The sequence below is a fragment of the Pinus tabuliformis genome, chromosome 7, assembly GCF_031772625.1.
Source record: "Pinus tabuliformis cultivar Carrire ecotype Pingquan chromosome 7, CPIR1, whole genome shotgun sequence".
Classification (NCBI taxonomy): domain Eukaryota; kingdom Viridiplantae; phylum Streptophyta; class Pinopsida; order Pinales; family Pinaceae; genus Pinus; species Pinus tabuliformis.
The window spans coordinates 916,315,912-916,342,891 of NC_142293.1; the positions used below are offsets into that span (position 1 = coordinate 916,315,912).

At 38.0% G+C, this 26,980-nt stretch overlaps 1 protein-coding gene across 1 annotated transcript in view; it reads left to right on the plus strand.

The window, feature by feature from the left end:
* Positions 1-26,980, plus strand: part of LOC149250647 (putative acyl-activating enzyme 19) — a 467,065-nt gene that overhangs the window by 131,577 nt on the left and 308,508 nt on the right. The window contains 5 exon segments of the mRNA XM_089459163.1: positions 3,802-4,005; positions 24,181-24,598; positions 24,601-24,753; positions 24,756-24,967; positions 25,519-26,315. Coding sequence (XP_089315289.1) covers positions 3,802-4,005; positions 24,181-24,598; positions 24,601-24,753; positions 24,756-24,967; positions 25,519-26,315 — 1,784 coding nt within the window.

Consider the following 26,980-nt stretch of genomic DNA (forward strand, 5'->3'; position numbering starts at 1 on the left):
CCGTGGAATGTCTTAATAGCGCCTCCCAAAGCTGCACTTTTGTTGAACCTTTCCATTGAATGAGCTACCTTGCCTCACTTCAAGCCTATCATAGAGACATTTATCACAAGTGAGTAATACAAGGACTCCTCCCGTTGGTGAAAATCTGAGAAGAGTAGGGGACTTAGGATATGGTGACAGTGGGCCTCTATCACATGTGTTGTTGTGCCCTCTAGCTTTGGCCCCTTTACAAGGCCTGCTAGTTTGTGGAACAACATGCCTTATACAAGCAGGAGGTTGTCATTCTTTGCTCCCATATTGTTTAGCCTCTTCCTTGACTGGCTTCCACCTACAGGATTACTTTTTTTTCCATAGTGCTCCTATCAGCTAGAGGCAGCAAAAGACAAACTGATAGTAGCATAACTTTTGACTTTAGATCAGTACGGACTCAAAGAACGATCCCCCCTTTCGAATGACCTCAATGGCATTTCCATTCCAGGTCCCATACCAAGAGGCAGACAAGATCTTCTAGGTCCCAGCAACGGGCAACCTCTTCTAGACAGTTGCACACCACAAAATTAAGATCCTCCACTAGCTCTTCCCCTAGACAACGTTCTATATTGAGTTTTCTCCATTGGGCTCAAATGTTAGGAAAGATGGGTCTGGTAGGTCATGAGATACATCATTCATTGTATTCTAGTTCCCAGATACATCCTCGCTACTATCTCACAATGACAACATGCTTTTAGTGTCTATGTTTTTTCAGACTTTAGCTTAGGGTGACACTTTCTATGGGAGCTGTTTTGATGCTTCCGCTCTGTAATTACATCATTATACCTAGCAATCACATTGACCTTCTTTTATGGTCATTTGTTGGACATTAATCAAATTATCTTATCCTACCTTCTCAAACCCTTGGCAACTTTTGATCATGTAGTACTCCTGTAGTTTCTGTTTTTTGCTTCTTGTGTTGTCTACACATGTCCTCTGCCATCTGCTGCATCGGTTTATCTCCCACCATGATTGCTAGTCATAGTGCTAGAAATCACTAATGTCTACTAACCATTGTTGGTCTTCTTCCAACAATCTTTAACATTGTTTGTATAGCTTAATCATTGGGCTATAACTAAAAAATGTCTTTATGGGTGACCCTCTTGTTGTTTTGTGGTAGCATTGGATGTGTTCTAGCCACGAAATTTGGTGGAGAGGTTGGGGCACATGATATCTCCAATACTCAAAAAGGGTTTGGGCAAATTCTAAACAGTTCAGGAGATATTAAAATAATTAATATTTTTGATGGAGTCCCTAAGTCTAGACTTAGGGAAATTAAAATATTAATGTGGATTAATATAAAACTGTGTTAGAATGGTCCAAAAGACATGGATCAAGCCAGATCTAATCTTAGCCGTTGATTAGGGACTTAATCTCGGCCGTTGATATGTCAACGAGAAAAGTATAAGGGGTGGCTTGAGGGTCACTTGGAGGGGACACCAGAGTGATCAGTCATTGTATTCTCTAGAGCGGGGTTTGCTAAGAGAGATAGAATCAGTGATCGGAGTTGCAGCTGAGGGGCATTGAGTATAGAGAGACAGAGATGTAGAGATAGTATCGGGAAAGCAGCGTAGGAGCCAGAGAGAGTGACACAGTAGCAGTCAGTGCTCAACAGGGCCACGCAGAGGCAGTCGGGAGCTGCGTAGTGCTTTAGAGAGGCCAACATTGCTGACGTAGAGGGCCAAAAGGTTGACGCAGGGCCTCTTGAGGCTGACGTAGAGGGCCAAAAGGCTGACACAGGGCCTCCTGAGGCTGACGTAGACCCGTTCAGGGTGACGTAGGGCCAGCGCTGGGCAGAGAGGGGCTGACGCAATCCAGAAAGGCAGACGCTGGGGTTTCTGGGGCAGATTGGAGGCTGGAGCTGAAGAGCTGCTGAAAGGTTTATCCAGGGTTTTAGCCGAAACATTTGTCTCAAACTGAGAGGTACTACTGCCAAGGAAATTCTCTGTTGGGTAAGCTGGATTTGGTACCCAGATTGTACTATGAAATTGCTTAATAAGAAAACCCTCAGATAGCTACATCGGTTTTCCCACGTTGGGTTTTTCCAGGGACATTGGTCCAAAAATAACGGTGTCATTTGGTGTGATTGTTTATGTTTCCTTCAGTTGTTGATCTGTAATATGTTGAGCATGCACTAGTGTTTATTTTCAGTATTTACATTGTAAATAACTTGTTAAGTAATGGAACAAGTAGGTAGGAATAAATAAGATAAAGTGCATGGAGGGTTTCTAACTGGTAGACTTAGAAACTTCAACAACTCCCAATGGTGACACCTTCAATATATTAACCTCTCATTCATATTGAAATTTTAGCTTTATAGTATAAAGAAAAATTTAAACGATACAAGTTAGTAAAAAGGTTAATTTTTCTCTGAAGATCACAGACTTCTTTGGGGCACTACCATCAGTGCGGGGCACCAAAAGAACTATTGGCCGACCCACAGACACTGAGACCAGATCAGTGCGGCTCTGGGGGGGCCGACCCACCAGACTGCACCAACGCTCCAGGATTGGATCCACCCCTGGGAGGCACCCTAGAACTTCCAGGCGACAACAGCGACAGCCCAGTATGCCCACAGGACAGCAGACTTTGACAAGCTTCTCTTAGTTTTCTTCTCTCGACCTCGGATGTTAGGAGTAGGGACTGGATAGGAGACTCCTTCCCCCCTTCTTCTTCTTCTTCTTCTCCTTCTCTGCTTCATCGCAGTGCTTTGTTTTGAAGCCGAGAGATTCCAGCTTCTACATTTACATTTACTTAGATTATAGATGTATTTTCTGCTTTTAAAAGAAATGTTAAAGGGGACCGTTTGGTCCACCGGCTTGGCATGATGTAATCATTGTAACCGACAGTCCCGTTGACCTATTATGGTCATTTGTTGGACATTAATAAAATTATCTTATCTTATCTGACCTTTCAATGGGGTATGGTGATGTCACCTCCTCTTGGACATCTATTGCTAGGCATACATAACAACACCAAAGATGTCCACAAACATGAATGTCAAATAATCCTGCTTTGGAACCACTGTTGGTTTTTAAAGATAACAAACACAACCCAGATAAACGAGAGAGTTGGCAGAATATTATTCAATATATCATACTGCATTACAATACATTAGACTAGCCCTTGACAAGTTGCCAGCAGCCATACCTCTCAAATACAGGATCTTCTGGACATTTTATTCTTAGTGTATATACTTGTTAAGGTCGTTTAACCACCTAACATTAACCTCAACTCTTCTTACTCTTATATGTCAGTTACAAACATAAACTTTAAACTTTGGGCACAATGTGATCACATATTACAACAGCACACTTAGTAATATTTGATGCTGGAGCCTGCTGTATCCCCCACCGATAGGGTTTTCCAGTCCCAACCTCTAAAACTTTGCCGTTATAATGCAGTGTATAATGAGACTTGTTCGACATGCTATCAAATAGACTGGTTTTATATTTCCCAAATACATGGATGTTTAACTACCACGCATAGAAGTTGCCGAAGTGATTTTTATTTATAGTATTTTGTTGGCATCGATGGTCACTTAAGTACCCAGTGGTTTTCTTTCACTTTATTTGTAGGTTGTCATTTCCATGAACTTTGTAATCTTTTAGAGGCTCAAATTCAGGAATCTGACTTAAAGCGGATGTAGAATCAATACATTTGTTTTGAATTTTAAAGTATCTGTGACATCTCGTCTATATAGTCATAAATTTATATCTATTTTAACATCTTCATCTGTTGGAAGTTTCATATGATTCGATGCATTTGCAGGCATACTATGTAACACGGCTAACAGCTGTTCCATCCCTTATCCGGGCAGTACTTCCTGCTTTACAATCTTCTCATGGAAGATCAGTTCGGAACTTCCTACGCGTTTTAGTGCTCAGTGGAGAAACATTTCCAATTTGGTTGTGGGAACTGTTGCATGAGATGCTGCCAGACACTACAATTTTAAATTTATATGGCACTACAGAGGTTTGTTGTTTGCTTTCAGTTATTGATGTGCAAGAACCATATTATAAAAGAAAAAGCTACAATTGTGCAGCTTTGATCTGAACAATTCCTAATTTCCTACAATATTTACTCAACATTGCTCTCCCCATAATTCAGATTTTATCTACTATCATATGATGTTTCTTGTTATCATTTGTTTCAGAGCTAATGTAGATGAGAATTAGATCAGAATTCCTCTACTGAAATAAGTACCTACGGAAAATATTTGGCAGCTTTAGTTGTCAGACACTTTTCGATATGAAAGCATATATGGTTAATATTTTTGCGGGTCAGAAAGTCCTTCATAAGAACTGAGCTAGGAAACACGTGCATCGGTGAGAAACCAAAGTTACAAGTCCTGGAGAGCAAGGTAAATGACCTTTATTAACAATCTCCTGTCAGAAGTGGACAAACATTGCACCATAGAATGTGCGCTATTGGGAATATAACTGGCACTAATGACAATAATATGTTGACAACTACTTGAAATTTGCAAGAAGTATTTTCTTGTGATACTTTGTAAGAAAAGTTGGGCTGAGAGGTTACTAGGAAAACTTTCTGTTCTGTATGACAGAATATTTACTTAAAGAGTCAATGCTTTTGTTTCTCCTTCCCATTGACTATATGCTGTCTGTTATTTTTGTATAGAATCTTATTTTAAGCACATTACTTTTTTCAGTAAAAGTAGTTGTGCGATTTAAGCAAGAAATGGGCAAATATTTATCAATGAGCTTAAGGATTCATGTAAGATATACATTGAGAGGTAAAAACTAAAAAGAGATAGTTATTTTGGTAAGGTCTAGTGGCAAGCAGTGAGGTGATCAGGTTGTGTTAATGCATAGACATTTACAAGTGGGTACAGATGAGGTGATGTGCAAGTCTTGGGTGATTTTGGGAAGAGAGAAATGTCCCTCATAGCATGGAAGCTTAGCTGAAGGATAGCTGTATGTTATAATAAGCAACATTTTCGTTTAATTTTTTTTTCCTAATTTTTTTGTTTTCTGGATTAATTCAGTGTCTTATTGAAAAATATGTCTTTCTATATTTATCTGTGTTCCTGGATTTGCCACCCCTGTTTCTGGTGCAGATCAGAAACATAGATTTGCCAATGTGGACTGGAAACCTCAGGAATTGGTTCATTTCCTGTCAGATATGTTTCCAGCTTGGGGAAACCGTTTTGATGTAACGGGAACTGTTTTTCACAACAGGAAATGTTTCTTGAATATCATCTAAATGTTCTATTTCTGCAACATGGGTGCGTTGCAATGAAATTTTGTGAAATACAACTTTCAGAGATTTTACATCAGGCTTGATATTTCCCGAATCTATTCCCTGTGAACTTTCAGCTGTATGGATGATCTGAAATATTAAAATTACAGTGGAAAATACTTACTTCTTTTCAACCTGAATCACAGAGCAGCTGAAGAAAATAAATACCAATCAAGTGTATTTTAATGCAAAATGTTTCATCCCCTAGGGCACACTTCCGTAGCAAATTACAGATCTGAAATGTCTTATTACAACTGATTATTACAGCAGTATATCTGCCCCTTTATCTTCTCTGTGTGCTCAATTAGTTTACAAATTCTGCTCAATGTTATGTCAAATGAGCATGCATATAACCAATGCTAGGATTTATTCAATCATCAAGATAACATATGCTAAAAATCAAATCTGCAAATTTTGAACAGCTGGAACCCTTAATATATGTAGATAAGATGAAGTACAACTTGTGTTACAAAAATCATGATATTATATTACCACTATAATATCATGATATGAATAAATTTATCACTTGGTGATATTATTGCCAGTAAAAATCGGCAATATTTTTGCTGGCGATAATATCTCTCCACAAAATTGCCGGCCCACGGGAAAAAATGCTTCAAGTGGTTTTTTGGACTTATTTTGCAAACAGAAAGAAGGTTTTAGAGGGCAAAGGAGGAGATCGGTTATGCTTGAGCCAAGGACAAGGAGAACAACATTTTCCTTTGCCATCACCATGTATTTATTGAGTGGAGATTGATTTCCCTTAACAGTGGACGCATTTGCAAGTATGGGCATCAATTTCAACCTCTTTTGTAGATTTCTCATAGGGATTCCTTTACCCATTAGTTTTCCCTCATCCTGCTAGGGAGAGACTGCATTTTCTTTGCCACCATCTATTTATTGTGGAGTGGGAAGGGTTTCCTATAGCTGGTGGTGCATTTGCAGGTATGAGTACCTCCTTTCTTTTGTTTTTACAATTTTTTGATAGATTTTGCATGCCTATCAATTTTCCCTCTTTTTTTTTGTATAATTTTTATTAGGCTGTAGGTGATCTACCATTATGTATCATTTAGATCTCTGTATTTTTATGCAATTTTTTTGTATTTTGATTCAATGTAATGTCCCTTCCGAAATTAAATTGTTACAGGTGTATTTATTCTGCAATTTCGACAATTTTGGAGGCCATGGGACCCATGTGATTTTTGGAAAAGACTTAGGAAGGAAAAGGGGCCGAAATGTTTTTTTGGCATAGCATGGGGGCCACCCACATGAGGAAATACGCACCACCTTAGAGGGATGTTTGAATGATTAAGGAGGGAAAGTCGAATTGCTAGTTGGAGGGGGCCCACATGGGAAAATAGGCCAACGAATTATAAATAGAGGAAGCTCAACCTCATTTGGTATCTTTTGACATATTGAACTTAACTTTAGTTGCTCGCGCTGCTTAGCCAGGTTACTGTGCTGTTTAGCACATGAGTGTCTCCGAGTGGAGATCTCAACCCTTGCTTCGGTGGACTTCAAGTGCCACCCTAGGAATGCAATTCATACTACCTTGGAGGAGAGCTGATGGAGTTTCACAGTGATATCATTCAGCATTTGTTTCAGCCAGTGCATGTTTATGGAGGACACAGAAGGGGAACACGTGGGTGTTGCTTGTGGGTTCATCTGGGCAGCAATTGCCAGGGGAGTTTGGGCATTGAAGCTACATTGAATAATCAACCTTTCGGGAGAGTTTTGGAGCAGGAGGTTGCTGCATTAGCCCAATTCGATCTACAGTCACTTGGGTCAGCGCAGAGAGCTATTAGTGGGCTCATGTGGGAGTTGGAGGAAGGAATTGTAGAGCTGGAGCTGGCCGGGAGTAGGAGATCACTTGGAGGGCCATTTGAGGAGGATTGCTGGAGTTGGGAGAGCAGAGATTGACAGGATTAGTCACAACAATAGAATTCGAAATTGGAGGAGGGCCAAACTGTCAAGGGTCAAATTTTGAAGGTTGGAACCAAGGGACACCCTTTCTGGGTTTTGGACAAGGATCACAATCCTAATTTTATAGAATTTTCTGGGCAGATCTAAAGGGTCGAATAGGGGTCCCAACGCAACCAGCAACTAGAGGAGCTAAGGGGAAATTGGGTCAAAATTTCGAGGTCAACATCTGGCCAATTCCTTCGTGGGTTATTCTAGGTATTTGGTGGAAAGGCCAGGGTTAGTTTCCCGTAATTTTCTGAGCACCAGAGGTGGGGTTTCCAACAACATCTTTGCAACAGACAACATAGTTTCACAAGGGCAGCGCAAGGCATCATTGCAGCAGTTATTTGTGCCATCTAGGCTTGACATATTACCACTTGGGCTTGATCATGCTTGCCATTGAGGCAAGCCCAGGTGCACCACTTCCACATTATTGTACTTTTCTCCCAGATTATAATAAAATGGCTCAACTGTTGGTTATCTAACTTGGGTTTTTGGGGTTTTCAATTTTATTTGTATATCTGGGTTCTGGGTGTTTTGTTTATATTATTGCAAGTACAGATCTGAAAGGAAATTTTTATTTGAAGCCGGATCTTGGCCTTGGAGGGTAAGGTCTGGCCTCAATATCATTTTGCAGGGGCATTATTCTTTTTAAAGTTCAAGGGTTTGAAAAATTTAAATCTGTGGTTGTTATAAGTTTCCCCTGGAAGGAAATCTGAAGCAAAAAATATATTGGTGTGAAATTTGATTTTTATGGGTTTGTTCTTGGGTTTTTGAGGCTACCATTTATTGTCTGGAAGGCACTCTTTTCTCTGTTGCCTGGGGTTTTCCATTTCTTTTTTGAAATCTGAGCTCTGTCTGTTGTAAATTTCGATTTTTTTCGCTGCCTAAACCCTCTCTGCAGACCTGCATCTTCGACTCCCTCTTCAACCTGCGTCATTCTTTTTGCCGCTGCCGTCACTGCCAAGCTCCCTCAACCTGCATCAAACCCTATTCACTTTCAAACGCTGCCATTGCTTGAACCCACAACCTTGATCTCCTGCTCTTGTGCGTCCCTCCTTACCCGCAGTACTCCCCTTGCGTCGTTGCTCCTTAGCTCCCGCTACCTCTTCTTCCTCCCTTCTGCAGACCTACGTATCCCTAGTTCCATCGACCTGCACTCCATGTTGCCATATCCCTCTCCTCATCAACCTTTCTCTCCCTCTGTTGTTGTCGAAGCCTTGCTCGCTGCTCACTGTCGTGAGTTCCTCCTCTTGGCTGCCACCGTCCTGCATACATACATTCAATTTCTTTTTTGTTTCATTTGTTTTATATTTTGTGTGTGTTAGGGTTAGCTCCTTTGTAAACAATTCAATTTTTTTTAGGTTTTCTTTTTATTTATTTATTTCTTTTATTTTGATTTGTTTTTAGTTTTGATTTCATTTTATTTTTTATGACTTTGATTTTATATTGCTTTTGATTAAAAAAATGAAAAAAATTAAAATTTTTTCATTAATGTGACTTTGAGATTTCCAGAAAATTAAATCAAAAGAATACTTTGTGTTTTCACATCAAGAAATTTAAATTTTTATGTGGCATTTGGCCCATTAAAAATTTAACTTATTAAAGCCTTTTGATTTCTTTATTTTTGTCACATTAAAATTTTTTAATTGATCATTTGCCACATTAAATTTGTTTCATAAGCTTAGCACATTAAAAATTGCCTAAGGAATAATTAAAATTTTAATCTAAAGTTCCTTCTTGGTTTCTTTTTGTGTTAGGGGTAAAATTTAAAGGAAAGAATTTTGTGGTATTGGCATTGTTATTTCTCTATAGTCAAACACGCTTAATAATTTTTTAAATCGTCTCTAAAGATCGACTTAGGAGAACGAATTTTTCTAGATTTGGGTCATTAAAGAAAATCATTTTAATTCTAGGATTGTGAATTGCTTTGCATTTGAATTTCATGGTTCTTCATGGTATTTTTTTTTTTTTTGAAATTTAATTGCTAGAATATTTTTGCATGCTAAGGTTTTGTTCTAATTGTTCATGATCGTCACTTCTATTACATTTACAAATTTCTCTGAATAACTTGTTTTCATTTAGTTTATGGTTAATTGAATATTAAGGCATTGGTCTCAAATCATTTCTATCTTGTGGTTGTATTTGTCTTAATTGTTTGATCTATACATCTTGGTTAACCAGGACCTGTTTTACATTCGTCAAGTTGTTCATCCTTAAGTCTCCTAGAGCCTGTGTTCCACAGACTACCCTCATTCATTCACCCTAGGGACTACCCCCCTTGACTTGTCTAGGAGAGAGTCTAAACGGAGTGAGTAAGGCTTAGAGTGACAACCCTTATTCCGAGCGTTGTCGTGGTGCCTGGACATTTTGTGCAACAACATGACCTTTTCGAACACGTTAGCCTTTTGGATTTATATCAGTGCAAGATGTCATAAACAATGTGGCTTCTGCTTCAGAAACACAATGACAACATATTTCAAGGAAGGAACACAGATCTGATATGCCATACTTCAAATGCCTATGGTTCACATATTACAATTGTGACTCTGTCTTGCCAGAATTCAAATTGTGATACTATCATTACCCTTATAAAATACTTTCATGCTTTTGACTTCTTTAATCGTATCTGCCCTTTGGGAGATATATTAAACCTTTTACACAGTTTTATATCCCTAACATCAAGCTTCAGACTTTTGACAAACTTCTGTTGGTTTTCTTCCAAGATCTCATACTTGTAATCTTTGTAACGTGCTTTGCATGGAAGCAATGAGCTTTTCTTGGAACCAATATGTTTTGCATAGCCATAACGAATCTTTAAGACTATGTTACCGGATCCGGCAGGCAGAGGGCCAAGATCCACGGATCCACGGATCTGATCCGGATCCGGATACGGATACACCTGGAAACGTGTGAAATACGGCACTGTGGCGGTTCTTCATTTTACGGAAACGGATATCTTGTCCTGAAACGGATCCCGAGACTGTATGTCAGAACCGCCAAAATGAAACAGAAAAAGTTAACACACTTTAGGTTTGCAGTTGTGGTTTTAACTTTTAGGTTAAACAGTGTAAAGTAGGCCCTCTTAGTTGTTGGCAAACAGTGTGTCTCGAACAGAGCAGCCGCAAAAGTTAAAACAGTCGAATGTTTTTAACTTTTTATATTGCATTGTTCTTTGAATCGAGTTGCAGGGATTATATACACTGTGACCCCATCCAGCTGCAGGGATTATATACACCGTGACCCCATCCAGCCGCAGGGTAGACAGCGACGCAAACAACAGCGTAGACAGCCACGGCTTCGACCATTCGGCACCACCAACTCGACGGCAGACAACGCTTCGACTATTCCTGTTCCTATTCCATTTGGCAGTGGGCTCAGCCGCTCAAGCTTGTCGGCACCACCAACTCGGACGGCTAGCCAGTTAAAAAAATCACGATATTTCATATTTGTGTCAATAGATAATAAATATTATGGATAAATGGTTATATATATTATATACGCTATATATAATTATTATGAACAAAACATTGCATACACTATATTATATACAAAACATTACATACGCTATCCCTAACGATTTGTTATGAACAAATATTATATACGCTATCCCTAATTTATATATGCTATTAGCCTATTTAATATTTAATATTTATATATACGCTATAAGCCTATACGCTATCCCTATTTAAGGATGCATCATTTCAGTGTTTCAATCTTCATATTTATCATTCAGTTTTCTAAAAGGGTTTGATGGTTTCATGGAGTATTTGATTTTTAGCTCTAAAGTATTTTTTAAAATTTTAAAAATATTATAATATTTTTTTTTTGTGTACGTGATGTATCCTTGCCGTATCTGGATCTTGGATTTTCAAAAAACTAGCAGATCCGGATCCAGATCCGTATCCGTATCTGAATCCTGGTAACATAGCTTTAAGATAACATTATGGTTAACTAGCCTTAAAGATCATTTATAACATATCAAAGGAATGTAATCAAACCAGGTCTTTGACTGTGATTTGCACAATCCAAAATTTGATGTCCAACCATTCTTTGACTGACCTATTGAGGCATTTAGATTTATACTTCAATATTTAAGACTTCTAAGTGTTTTGTTGATGATCCAGAGGACATACCTATACTTCGATATTTAAGACTTCTAAGTGTTCTGTTGATGATCCTGAGGACATTTTCGGTTCTTTGTAACATCCTGAGGCTTTTGCTCTTTTTGCAAACAATTTTTTGAGGTTGTTTCGTCCATTCCCTGAGGCTCTTGGTCCTTTGCATAGATATTTAGTATTCTTGCAAAGACAACATGAGTTTTTGCTTACGACTTCACCTTGTAAGCAATGTAAACTTTAATGGATCTGTCTTAGGATGCAATAATCAAAAGAATTACATGCCAAAACAAATTTGTAGGCTGACTGTGATATTTCGAGTTGACGTATATTTGTTTCTAACATTAGTCCTGAGACCTTCGTACTGGTCTTTAAGTTTCGGCCTTACTGTAACACGTTCTAGGCCTTTTGAGGTTTTTTTGAGCTGAGATAGATTCTGAGGCCTTCCAAATTTGGCCTCATGGGGCCATATCAAATCTCTGAGGAATTTTTGGATTTCTGAGGTATTGACTGAGGCTTTTCTCGACCTACTGTAATGAATTGAGACATTGAGCCTTTTCATGCATGCCTTGACTTTAAGAATGAATAACAGTCTTTGATTAACCCATTTGAGGCAAGATTGAGATTTTTCGGCCTTCTTAAGAGAGGTATGAAAACTTCTGTCTATCTGAGGTTATTTGATTCATATATTGATAACATTTTCCCTTCGGACTTCGACCTTTAGCTTAGACACAAAACCGATTTGATTTTCATGGATTGAAGGTTACAAGAGAACATACCCTAACAGCTTGAAATAGGCTGCTCACTCACCCAAGCTCTGATACCATGTTAAGTTCTTAGAGATCTAATCTGATAATTACTTCATATGATTTCTTAATTTTATCTCTTATTCATTCAATTTCATCATAAAGCAATTACATAGAATATCTTCAACCATAGACATTAGGATCATAAAGAAACAACCAAATCAAGAACACAAGCATTTACCCTGACAAAACCCACATGGGGGAAAATTCCAAAACTTTTTCCTTGGAGAAATCATCAAGTTTAACAGAGGTACATCAGTGAAATAAAAGGTCAATAGACCAACCATATAGCTAGGTTAAACCTGGACCAAACTTCCTCCTAGTCAAGTCAAGCCTGATCTTGGAACTCGTCCATCTGCATACAAGGGTTTGATCCTGCAACTTATCTTTATTACCAGAGCTATGTCCTTCCTTTTCAACAGAAAATTATGCCTCAGATAAAATTCTTTACTACCTCATATCCATCTCCTTTTAAACCTTAGATTCAACTCTTTATTCATTCTCAGATTAGGCTCTTCACTTGCCTCAGACTAGGCTCCTTTATTGCCTCAGACCTTTGCTTGATTCACTCTTTTATTTTCCTCAGACAGAACCGATTTGCTTGCTTGGAGGGAGGTCGAATGGGACATATTTATAGTCTTTTGTTGGGCCGAATGGGTACCTCTTAGGTTGGAGCCGACTTGAACACTTGAAGGGGCCAACTTGGCTTCTTTTGGAGCCAAAAATTTTAATTTTAAGAATTCAAATTTTCTTCTTTTGAAAAGCATGAAGAACATGCTTTACAATATTTGTCTTTTGATCCAAGCATGAAGAATATGCTTTATAAATACACCAATGACTAAAATAATAATTATGAAGACCAACCATAGCTACAAAAATTCAACACTTGCATCCCCCAGTCCCGTAAACTTGGTGGAAGATTGGACAAAAGGTTTCCAAGGTGGAGGAATTGATGATTATATTTTACTTTATTTAAAACACACACACACACACCATGATGTCCCCCTAAATTTCCCTTAAATTTGGGGGTGCTCCCACATGTCCCCCATATGTGTGTCCTCAATCCTGCAACCCCTGGTCCCAGAAACTTGGTGGAAGATTGGAAAAAAGGTTCCAAGATGGAGCAAGTGCATTTAAGGCAATGGAGACCAATTACATATCCTTCGCTTTTGTCCCTATTACAATGATCTGATATCTCAACTTTGTGACTTTGAGCAAGTAGCTCCCTGTTGTATGTGTTGCTCATGTGGATGGATGAAAGTTTGTTTCTCAAGAGCATCTGTCTAGAGACACTAGAACTCTAATATAGACCAACTGAAGCATCATGCATCAACTTATCCATTGTTTTGTTTGCAATGTGTGGGATGAAATGATCCTTCATTGAATTGATAATGATGCTTGTTGACCACTACCGGTCAACTACCTATGCAGTACCCCCTCTTTTTTTGGCAGAAAGGGGTAGCACCTGAACGACGTGTCCGTGCCAGCCTGCAGTCATCAGCAGTTTCATCATTTTAATTGTAAACCCAGTCTGCATGTATGAAATGTAAATAATCTTAGCAGATCAGAGTCATGTATGTAAAATTGCCTAGGTGGGCCTAACTTTCTAATGATAATCTACGTCCCGGAAGGTTTTTCGTCTCACCGATCTACGATCGGCAGAGTTTTCCTTCAGCCTAACCCCAAAGCCGGGATGCATTTTGTTATTAGAACTTTAGGAGAATCCTAGCGTGTTAATCTGCTAGATTATAGTTGTGTCGCAGAAACTGGGTGGTTTATGAGGGTCTATGTTAAGTGGGTTTGTCCCCTCGAGATATAAATTGTAAAAGTCATGATGGAATGTGTCTTGAGGGTTAGAAAATGTTTTAATCCCCTCATGAGTCCTAAGTCCTAGGTCCTAGGTGATGTTTCCAAAGGCTTAGTTCGATGATCCATTTAAGAAAATAAATAAAATAATAAAATAATAAAATAAATAAAAATTAAAAAATTAAAAAATTTAAAAATTAAAAAAATGAAAAAAAAAATTATAAAATAAAGCACAAACCCTAAATAATAAAATAATAATATTTTAAGTGAATACATGCAAAATATCATTTTTAATAAATCGACGGATGAGATTAAGAGATGTCTTGATCCTCATCGACGGTCGAGATCATTTCGACATGGATCACTTGAACTAGCCGTTGTGATCATTTCCTTTAAGTAGGGTGCTAGGGGTCAGTTCAGATCAATATGATCTGTGAGTCTTGTACTGAAGAAGCTCTCTTGTAATCTGTTTCTGGTTAATAAAAGAAGACTTTGGGGTCCAAATCTTGCTGGTGTTACTCTCTGGAAGTGCTGTGAGCTTATTTAGTTTCTGCATATTTTATTTTCAGCCATTAATAATAGCTTATTGTAGAGTATTGTGAGCACAGGTATCTTGTTCACTTGCTAGGGTTTGGGTGTTGTTAGAGTTTCTGAAGTAATGGCAGGTATCTCCATTACTTTTTGAGATCTAGCAGCATTTTTGCCCTCTTTACTGATGGTTGTTCTGAGCTGTGCAGAAAACCCTTACTGAAGAAAATTGGTGGGCGTTTGGGGAAGTTCTCGGCTGAACCAGCCAACTCCCGCAAGCATTTTTTGCTGAGCCCAGTTGGATTTGATCCTGGGTCTATCATTCAGTTTATTTTTTTTGTTTGCATGAGAGATTTTCTGAAGTTCTTCACAATGAAAACCTTAAATTTTTATTTCTTTAAAATATTTCCGTGCGTATTGCTGAATCTGGCTGTTAAGGGGCCAAATTTGTAAATTAATCAAGCTGATCTAGGGTTTCAAAATTTTGCTTTATACAGTTTTCATTAGGGTTTTCAATTTTGGTTTTATGCATATATCATTTTTGGGTGATCTGGTCTATTTCAGGTTGCAGGATTATTAAAAATTTCTAAGGCCCTCACCCACACTTTATTTCGCCAGCAGTCCTTCCACACTCAGCTCGAGGTTTCAGATGCCCTAGGGCATTACATATTGTGCTGATCTATTATTTGCTGCGTGACTTTTTGCCGACAAAGGTGGTGCTGAAGCACTTTGAAAGGAAGAGCATTGTTGTTTGCTGGTACTACAGCTGAAAAATTATGCCATGAGAAGCCTACACGTACACGTTGGCAATTAAATCAAGCCTCTGTAGTGGTCTTTATAGAGTTGCTCCATTGAAATTCTGCCGTCACCAAAGCCATCTATAAATCCCGCGGATCTGGAAGAAGCACGCAGATGCCAAAGCGTGACAGGCATGAATAAAGCTCGAATCATGAATTGCTCCTTTCATTTCACGTGGCCTGATTAAAATTCGAGTTTGCTGTGAGGAGATTTCTGGATACGTGATAAACTGAGAACTTTCCAACGTGAATGCCAGTGCATCAACGCGTCATCGTATTCATCATATCTCCGTTTTTTTTCAAATTTGTCAACACGTCCAGGTCTCGATTTCTATTTTGATGAAGCCAGGTTAATCTGCCATGCTCACCACCGGCTCAGCGTTTTTGGGTTTTACGATACCTGTACCCGCAAATAAAAAAAAAAAAAATCTCATCAACGCCGCAGCAGCACGTCATTTCGTCCAGCGTAAGAGGGTGACTGTGCGTCTCTACGAGTGGTCATCAGGGTAATCCATCGATTTATGAACTGTATCCGAATTTTATTTACGCACGGGCCACGACTTTGGACTTTGGCATTCATCGATTTGTAAAGCGGTGGATTGGTTGCAGTGCGGTTAATCTTCAGTGGCCAGGTATTCTCTGACGAATCGTTTTCTCCAGCGGAAGCCTCATGCATTTTTTCTCTGGTTAGGGTCGGCTTCAGGTTTCGCGTCCTCCTTGTTTCATGGTTATTTGATGCATTTTTGTATCATGTTTTAGTTGTGTTAGATTTATTTCAGACGTAGGTTATTTTTGTTTCATAGTTTAAAGTTTTATTTTATATAGATCTCATTAAATTCATATTTTAGAATTAGGATCTGTTAGATTTTAAATTATATTTTAGTTTAGTTTAGGTTCTATTTTATTTGGATTTTATTTTAGTTTTTGCTTATAATATAAAAAAAAAATAATAAAAAAAAAGATTTATAAATTTTTTTTAGGCTTAGTTTAATTTTTATGCAGCTAAGTTTTAGATTAATTTTATTTAGGAATTTTTGTTTTAATTTTTTGCCTGAAAATAAAAAAAAGCATCGTGGAAATTTTTGCTAGATTCAGTTGTTTTCCTCGGGGAATTATCATGTTATATCTTTTATGCTGAGATTTAAATTTTCAAGTCTGGATACGAATATGATATTTGGTCAAAGATTTGTGATTCTCGTGGTGGTTTAAAGCATTCATCTTTTCAAAATTCTGAGTTGCTGGATATCGTTTTGGTCATTCTAAGAGCATTGTGAGTTTAGCTGATATCTTGTGATGATAAATGATTGCTGTTCACGGTTTATGTTTCTATATCATCTAACAAGTAATTGTTTTAGCAACAATCTCTTAAGGCACTGGTCTGCTAAATTAATCAAATCCTTTTAGTGCTTTTCATATCGTGTCTCCCAACCAACTGGTCGACAGTTGGTCTTCATCATTTCGAAGGGTCTAACCCCCTTAGCCGTGGGAGACAGGCTTAAACGGAGGGATCGGGGATCAGAGTGACAGCCCCTGGTCTGAGCGTTGTCGTGTCAATCTGCGTGACAACATTTTTTGGCGCCGTTGCCGGGGAAATTGTTTTCTCGGCATTTCAACGACAATCTTCCTTCTCATTTTTATCTTTTCATCTGGCCCGACAACGACAACATTTTTTGGCGCCGCTGCCGGGGACACAGTTTTTCTGTTCCTGGAGTTTCATCGACATTCATTTTCTCATCTTTCTCATCTCTCATTTTGAGCTGGCAGATTCAACCTTTGAGGTTATCATTTGGATCTTTTATTGCCTTATTTTTTGCCATATCAGTAGCATCTCTTCGGTTTGTTTCTTGTTTGGGTGGCGACTCCATTTTCTCATTTTTCCCAGACAAGAAGCTTTCCTCATATCTTCTTGTGGTTACTTTTTGGATCCTAGAATCAGATTCATTGTTCAAGTGGCGACTCCACTTCTCTCATCTCTTAATTTTCTTGAGCATAAATCTCTTTCTATCATCCATTTGATCCCTTATTGTTCATCATGGATTATTCATTTAAACCATGTCATTTTACTGATAATCTCCATGATCTTCCGAAAGAGGCCATTTATAAATTATTTAAGTTCTCGGGTGGTGATTCGGTCGCTGTTAGACAGCATTTAAACAGGTTTACTTGTGTAATGATCATATATTGTAGACTTCCTCAATATAATCATGAAGATTTCAAGATGCGTCTATTTGTCCATTCTTTAGAGGGTGATGCCTTGAATTGGTTTAATAATTTTCTTGATGATTTTTTCACTTCTTTACAAGACATTCTCAATGCTTTTAAAGATAGATATGATAGTCCAAACAGCTTGCCTTCTACCTCTAAAATTGTGCAAAAGGAAGAAAGTAATCATATTAAAGGTCCAACTGTTGAAGAAAGATTTCAAGATCAGAATGTGTCATCCACCAGTACTAATGCAGATCAAGTCCATGATAGTGGAAAATCAGGGACAAATGACAATGAAAAGGAAGAGCAAAAGCAAATTATACAAGAACTAATGATGCTGGTAAAAAATATGGAGGCTAATCAAACTAATTATGTCAATGACGTGAGAACTTTGTGCACCCACCTTGAAAAACGTAATAGGGAGATAGAGATTATGCAAAATCAGCATGCTAAAGAAATTGAGGCCATGAAGACTAATCATGAAACAGAAATTAGATTCATGCAAAGCAAGATGTCAGGCTTAGAAGAAAATATGGCGACCATGAAAGCTGATCATGATAGGGAAATTGATTCTATGCAAAACAAGTTATTAATGGATCATAATAATCAGTTGGCCACCATGCAAGCAAATCATAAAGAAGAAATAAACTCTATGCAGTATTTCTTGATGAACTTAAAGGAAAAGACCGATAAAGTAATAAAAGATATGGAAGAAGACCATGCCAGGCAAATCAGTGATTTAAAGGTTGAACACTCTAGTCAGATGGATGCCATTAAAATACAGGTTCAAAAGTTTCAACAATGGTCAAAGGATGAGAGAGACCAGGGGACATCAACAGATCAGGAGCCTTCTCATTTGTTGCAACAAGTTCCATCTTATTATGAGAAGGTCATTGGTTCGATTGAAAGATGGTCAATTGAAGAAAGTTCCATGTCATTAGTGATACAGCCTGCCACAAAGAAAAAGCGCAAGAGAAAGAGAATGAGAAGAAGATTTCATGCATCAGACGACTGTGAGCAGCTTGATTTTCGGATAGGAAAAAGTCCTACCATATGCAAAATTGGACATGGCACATCCGACAAGCAGCCGACAGATTTGCCTGAAAGCAGGCAAATGCTCAGTATACACTATATTGAACACATCTGATGCCATGGGGCATCCTTTGTATTGTATTTCTAACCCTACTCCTTGTTTTTTCTGCATTTTTCTAGATAGTTAATAAATGAAGAGCTTATATCTTTCCTGTGCTTAATGTATTTGATGATTTTTGGGATGGACGCTACTTATATTTTGTTGTGTGTTGCATGGATGCAGATTCTGGATTCTCACATTCCTGCAGTGCAGCAACGTGTCCCCAAGTAGAGCCAGATGTTGACCACTACCGGTCAACTACCTATGCAGTACCCCCTCTTTTTTTGGCAGAAAGGGGTAGCACCTGAACGACGTGTCCGTGCCAGCCTGCAGTCATCAGCAGTTTCATCATTTTAATTGTAGACCCAGTCTGCATGTATGAAATGTAAATAATCTTAGCAGATCAGAGTCATGTATGTAAAATTGCCTAGGTGGACCTAACTTTCTAATGATAATCTACGTCCCGGAAGGTTTTTCGTCTCACCGATCTATGATCGACAGAGTTTTCCTTCAGCCTGACCCCAAAGCCGGGATGCATTTTGTTATTAGAACTTTAGGAGAATCCTAGCGTGTTAATCTGTTAGATTATAGTTGTGTCGCAGAAACTGGGTGGTTTATGAGGGTCTATGTTAAGTGGGTTTGTCCCCTCGAGATGTAAATTGTAAAAGTCATGATGTAATGTGTCTTGAGGGTTAGAAAATGTTTTAATCCCCTCATGAGTCCTAAGTCCTAGGTCCTAGGTGATGTTTCCAAAGGCTTAGTTCGATGATCCATTTAAGAAAATAATTAAAATAATAAAATAATAAAATAAATAAAAATTAAAAAATTAAAAAATTAAAAAAATGAAATAATTTTTTTTTTTTTTTTATAAAATAAAGCACAAACTCTAAATAATAAAATAATAATATTTTAAGTGAATACATGAAAAATATCATTTTTAATAAATCGACGGATGAGATTAAGAGATGTCTTGATCCTCATCGACGGTCGAGATCATTTCGACATGGATCACTCGAACTAGCCGTTGGGATCATTTCCTTTAAGTAGGGTTCTAGGGGTCAGTTCAGATCAATATGATCTGTGAGTCTTGTACTGAAGAAGCTCTCTTGTAATCTGTTTCTGGTTAATAAAAGAAGACTTTGGGGTCCAAATCTTGCTGGTGTTACTCTCTGGAAGTGCTGTGAGCTTATTTAGTTTCTGCATATTTTATTTTCAGCCATTAATAATAGCTTATTGTAGAGTATTGTGAGCACAGGTATCTTGTTCACTTGCTAGGGTTTGGGTGTTGTTAGAGTTTCTGAAGTAATGGCAGGTATCTCCATTACTTTTTGAGATCTAGCAGCATTTTTGCTCTCTTTACTGATGGTTGTTCTGAGCTGTGCAGAAAACCCTTACTGAAGAAAATTGGTGGGCGTTTGGGGAAGTTCTCGGCTGAACCAGCCAACTCCCGCAAGCATTTTTTGCTGAGCCCAGTTGGATTTGATCCTGGGTCTATCATTCAGTTTATTTTTTTTGTTTGCATGAGAGATTTTCTGAAGTTCTTCACAGTGAAAACCTTAAATTTTTATTTCTTTAAAATATTTCCGTGCGTATTGCTGAATCTGGCTGTTAAGGGGCCAAATTTGTAAATTAATCAAGCTGATCTAGGGTTTCAAAATTTTGCTTTATACAGTTTTCATTAGGGTTTTCAGTTTTGGTTTTATGCATATATCATTTTTGGGTGATCTGGTCTATTTCAGGTTGCAGGATTATTAAAAATTTCTAAGGCCCTCACCCACACTTTATTTCGCCAGCAGTCCTTCCACACTCAGCTCGAGGTTTCAGATGCCCTAGGGCATTACATATTGTGCTGATCTATTATTTGCTGCGTGACTTTCTGCCGGCAAAGGTGGTGCTGAAGCACTTTGAAAGGAAGAGCATTGTTGTTTGCTGGTACTACAGCTGAAAAATTATGCCATGAGAAGCCCGCACGTACACGTTGGCAATTAAATCAAGCCTCTGTAGCGGTCTTTATAGAGTTGCTCCATTGAAATTCTGCCGTCACCAAAGTCATCTATAAATCCCGTGAATCTGGAAGAAGCATGCAGATGCCAAAGCGTGACAGGAATGAATAAAGCTCGAATCATGAATTGCTCCTTTCATTTCACGTGGCCTGATTAAAATTCGAGTTTGCTGTGAGGAGATTTCTGGATACGTGATAAACTGAGAACTTTCCAACGTGAATGCCAGTGCATCAACGCGTCATCGTATTCATCATATCTCCGTTTTTTTTCAAATTTGTCAACACGTCCAGGTCTCGATTTATATTTTGATGAAGCCAGGTTAATCTGCCATGCTCACCACCGGCTTAGCGTTTTTGGGTTTTATGATACCTGTACCTGCAAATAAAAAAAAATAAAAATCTCATCAACGCCGCAGCAGCACGTCATTTAGTCCAACGTAAGAGGGTGACTGTACGTCTCTACGAGTGGTCATCAGGGTAATCCATCGATTTATGAACTGTATCCGGATTTTATTTACGCACGGGCCGTGACTGTGGACTTTGGCATTCATCGATTTGTAAAGCGGTGGATTGGTTGCAGTGCGGTTAATCTTCAGTGGCCAGGTATTCTCTGACGAATCGTTTTCTCCAGCGGAAGCCTCATGCATTTTTTCTCTGGTTAGGGTCGGCTTCAGGTTTCGCGTCCTCCTTGTTTCATGGTTATTTGATGCATTTTTGTATCATGTTTTAGTTGTGTTAGATTTATTTCAGACGTAGGTTATTTTTGTTTCATAGTTTAAAGTTTTATTTTATATAGATCTCATTAAATTCATATTTTAGAATTAGGATCTGTTAGATTTTAAACTATATTTTAGTTTAGTTTAGGTTCTATTTTATTTTAGTTTTTGCTTATAATATATATAAAAAAAAAAAGATTTATAAATTTTTTTTAGGCTTAGTTTAATTTTTATGCAGTTAAGTTTTAGATTAATTTTATTTAGGAATTTTTGTTTTAATTTTTTGCCTGAAAATAAAAAAAAAAGCATCGTGGAAATTTTTGCCAGATTCAGTTGTTTTCCTCAGGGAATTATCATGTTATATCTTTTATGCTGAGATTTAAATTTTCAAGTTTGGATACGAATATGATATTTGGTCAAAGATTTGTGATTCTCGTGGTGGTTTAAAGCATTCATCTTTTCAAAATTCTGAGTTGCTGGATATCGTTTTGGTCATTCTAAGAGCATTGTGAGTTTAGCTGATATCTTGTGATGATAAATGATTGCTGTTCACGGTTTATGTTTCTATATCATCTAACAAGTAATTGTTTTAGCAACAATCTCTTAAGGCATTGGTCTGCTAAATTAATCAAATCCTTTTAGTGCTTTTCATATCGTGTCTCCCAACGAACTGGTCGGCAGTTGGTCTTCATCATTTCGAAGGGTCTACCCCCCTTAGCCGTGGGAGACAAGCTTAAACGGAGGGATCGGGGATCAGAGTGACATCCCCCGGTCTGAGCGTTGTCGTGTCAATCTGCGCGACAACAATGCTATGTGTCAGATTGGTAGTTGTAGTAATCTTTTTCTCAACACGCTCCCAAATTTGAGGCTCCTCTAAAGCATTTGTAGTTTACATCTCCAAGGTATAAAATTGAAAGCACAAGCCAAGATGTGAAAAACTCTATGATGAAGAAAAATCATCCTTACAAATTTGAAGCACACCTCAAAGCCAAATGAACAACAAAGTAGAATAGCACTTCTAGGGTTCAAGTACTTCTTCCAAGCACAGTAAGGTTTCAAATGCAATCAACTTGTATCATGTCAAGAACTTCTTCCCAATACTGAACTATAACAAAAAGAAACCAAACACAAAGACACTTTGCACAAAGCAGAACATGGACGAGATAATTACTTCTTAGATTATGAAATGAATATAGCACATGCCCTCTTATAGTAATTGAAGGACAGAAACACTAAGTGTATATGCCCTAGATGTATGGATTTTAGAATGACTTAAGTACTATTTAAGTAATCAATACAACACTAAGGCATGGCTTAGACAAGCTATTATATTTAAGATGTGTTGGGGATATTACACAATTCTGGTAAGGATGTTGCTGATCCCTTTGAGACTCTCTTTGTCCTATTCATTCATAATTAAACATTCTTGTCCATTATAATGGATATCCCACAACATACAAGCATCATAACATCACACAGGATTAACAGCATGTGATATTCTTTGTGATAGCTCTGACTATATACATTCTTGTTAAAATTGGCAACTAGGGCCAAACTCCATGTGGGTCATCTCATTTATGGCAGCTGATATTTTGCCTAGATTCCTTGTCGAGAGGTGTAGGATTGATCTAAAGATTATCCGATTCTGACAAGTATTTATGGAAATATGAATTTATTTGTATTTACTTGACAAATTGTCAAGGTCGGCCAGCAGTTAAATGCGTGGCACACATGCCCAGTGAATCATATAAATACAATTGAGGTTGATTCATTTTATCATCATCTCATCTCACTCATTTCTTCTCTCTCTCTGTCCTTAGCTTTGGGTTACACAAGGAGCAGCTCACACGTGCGAAGGAGGACGCAGAAGCTGCTGAAAGTCTCTTTGACCAGCATTGACCTTAGAAGAGTGCGGTTTTGGTGTAGCTGCTTCTCCTAGGCAGGCCACATTTTTTGGCATGAAAATCGAGGCAATCTGACCTCAGGTTTGACCAGTATTGAGTGCCCTAGTTTGGGGTAGCAGGTTGACTTCAGTCAACTGCAGTTTGACTGTGTATTTGGGGCTGTTTAAGGGCTGATTCTTCAAGCTGTTCGAAGACTAGTTGACCGGGAAATTGACCAAGCATAGTGGAGGTCAATTTTATCTCGTTTGACTAAGTTTGACTTTGCTGATTTAGGGTTTGCTGCTGCTGATATAAAATTACAGAATTTTGATTTTGTACTATTTTTCTCTGCTGAACTATTGAAGATAAAAGAAGATTTGATCAAAGGGTTTCCCGCATTGGTGTTTGTCCCTGGCTAGCTGCCACATCTTGTGTCCCTTGTCTTGGCTTGTTTTCTGTCGATCGTTTACTGTTCTATCTGCACTTTACTTAATGTATATGTGATTGCTAATCAGTGGTTAATAAAAAGAAAAGAAGTAAACTGCTCTAAACATACAACATACCATAATTTAACAATTCTATACTAGGTTTGTGATCCGACCCGTGTACTTGGAAAATTGATGACATAAGTTGATTAGGGAAAGGTTGTTAGCTGCTTAGTGCCTTGTGACGTTTCATTATCAATAATTATATGATGAATGAATATGGCCGTTAAAATGAAATGCAAATGAACAATATGTTGTATATTCTAATTATTAAGATTAAGTTTCAGTTCTTTATTTGAACCTTGGATTAGTGATTGCATAAATGTGTTTCAAATTATCACAGAAAAAGGGAAGGATATTCCTTCTGTCAGTTATCCATTGTTTATTTTCGTATTGCCAAATATATTTGTTACCAGATGAGTAATCAATTTGCCATTGTATTCCACAGCTTTCAGGGGACTGTACATATTTTGACTGCAAATTTCTGCCAAGGCTTTTGGAATGTGAACCACTAAATAGTGTTCCTATTGGGAAGCCAATTTCAGGGTGTGAGCTTCTATTGGTTACAGAAGCGGACCCTTTAGAATTGTCGCAGAATGAGGGAGAAATTTGGGTTGGGGGTAGATGTCTTGCAGTGAAATATTTAAATGATGCTTCAGGTGATGCTTCAAAATTTGTCAAATTGAATGGAAATTGCGCATATCGCTGCATCCTTCCAGATTATGTAGGTAAAGATACAATGTACTTTAGAACTGGTGGCTTTGCAAGAAATCTTAATGATGGCAATTATGTATTTGTTGGAAGACAAGACCGTACGGTGAAAATTAATGGGCAACGAGTTGCAATTGAAGAGATGGAATACATTTTGATGTAGTAGATGTTGCAGTTTCTTTTCATCTTGGTAAAGAGGACATCATCCATATCATAGCTTACATTGCCATAAAAGGAACTGATCAGTTTTTTATGTCTGGTTTTAATGAGAAAGAAAAGTCCCATGGCCACTTGAATGCAGACAATGGAAAGACTTGCATGCCTCATTGAGGAGCTGGTTAGAGGAAAGATTACCTGTTGTAATGATCCCTTACAGTTTTTTTTTTATTGTAGCATTGCCAATACTGTCTTCTGGCAAGACTGATTATGCATCATTGCTTGAAGTCGAACCTTCTGTTTTGGAAACAGAAAGAGATTCTGATGCTATCCATTTAAATGATATAGCTATCCGTATTATAAGAGAGGTTGGCACTTGCAACTCTATGTTTAGACTGTTAACCTTTGCTTATCCCTTTGTAGTTCATTAAGGTATCACGTTGAAACTGGTGTGCAATTATCTAAAGAGGAAAATTCATATTTCAAGCTGTCTGCTTATATCTGATTATGTATGAGATATTATTTTAACTTTTCCAGTAACTGTTAATGCTTCCCAGGGTATTGTCTTTGATGAAGCATTACATCAGCTCAAAGCATTGCCTAGTTTACAAACCAGAGGACAAAATAAGATAGTTTTTGGATGATGATATTTATGCCTTTTATACAAAATACAAAATTTTTCTTCCTGTGTTTTCTGAATGAGAGAATGACAAACATGAGCTATTATTTGAATAGTGGAGTGTCTTCCTACAAAGTTTAAATCATGGGTTTTTCCTTATTGGCTGTAGCCTGTTATTTCTACCCAGATGAAGCAAATACAAGACAAATGAAAGAGTGGAGACTATAGATTGAATATTGTTTTTTTTTACCTTCATGCGTTAATTTCTGACATTAAGCATGTGCTCACTGTCATGTGCAGGTTTTCAGAAGAGTTCTTATGGTTGACAAGGTTTTGAATCATGATGATTTCTTTTTACTTGGCGGGACTTCAATATCTGTTGCACATGCCGCCTATACATTAGGAATTGATATGCGTCTTATTTATAAACATCCGAGTCCTCAGAAACTTCATAGTGCTTTGCTTCAAGTTCCAGGATTGCTGGATAGAATTAAAGGGCTTGATGCCTCTCTAAAAGTATCATCAGAAATAAGCAACAGTGGAAAAAGAAGAGATATTAAGGGGGTGCCGAGTTTACATGATCATAATGTAATCATTCCTGAAACCCAAAGTGCGACAGATGGCAGCTACGAGGGAGTTCCTTTAGTTTTAGATTTCAATGTGGAAGGATCAAAAATTGTACCTGAGCAGAAGAGTTCTATCATGAAGTCTTTGTTCCACACCAAAACGAAAAAACACAATCTGAGTCTTCATAGTTATGCTCCCAGACCTCAAAAAATGCAGCGGTTTCTAGAAGCGCAATCCAAAAATGATGAAATTGGTCTGAAGCTCTGGGAGTCTGGTCTTAGTTTACCAGAAGCAGTGGCATTTTCTCGATGTAACAAAATTGCATCTAAAGAAGAATTTGACATTCATTCAGTTCTTCAGAAATCCTGTACAATCTTCAGTAATAAAGATTCTGGGAAGATGAACAAGCTATGGAAAGCCTTGTTGCATTCCTGTGTTGATGCGTCACCTTTATTTGTGAAGTGGCATGATAAATATTACATATTTATTGGCTCCCATGCACACAATTTTTTGTGCATTGATGCATACAGGTAGCAGTTAGCCTAATTGTTCCTGAAATTTTCAGTGATCATTTCTTTAAAGATTTTCAATGTATGTAGCTTTGATGAAATTGCCAATCTGTTTTGGCAATTCTTGCATTACTGTTACTTTCCTTTCTTTTAATGGCTTCCAGTATTCTCATGGTAAAAGAAACATTGACCAGTAAATAACAAGTTAGGGTAAGCTCTCGATTAACTCAGTCATAGATGTTATAGTCCAAAATCTGGCATAGATTAGTTTCTACTTGGAAAATGTTAGTTAATTTCCAAGTTAAGTTTGACTTTGAACCAGTATATGGTTATTCAAAGGTCTTGAGTCTGCTAATTTAGCTTAATGAGATATGAGAAGTTGTCCCCTGGTTATTGTTTTGTTGATAAGATTTCTCTGGCTCGTTGAGTAGGAGCCACCACTGTAGTTGAGGAGGAGAGCTGCCATGTGCATCAAGCAGGAGCTGCTTCTGTAGTCAAGGAGCAGAGCTGCTGTTCGTAGTTGAGGAGCCACACATTGAGCAGAGCTGCCGCTCATAGTCGAGTAGCCATTGAGTTGAGTGTTGAGCAGGCAGCCATCTGTAGTTGAGGAGCAGCTGTCAAGTGGAGAGTGCACCCACCGGGTTTGTGGCAGTGTTCTCATAATAACGTTGCAGCATTGACGAGGA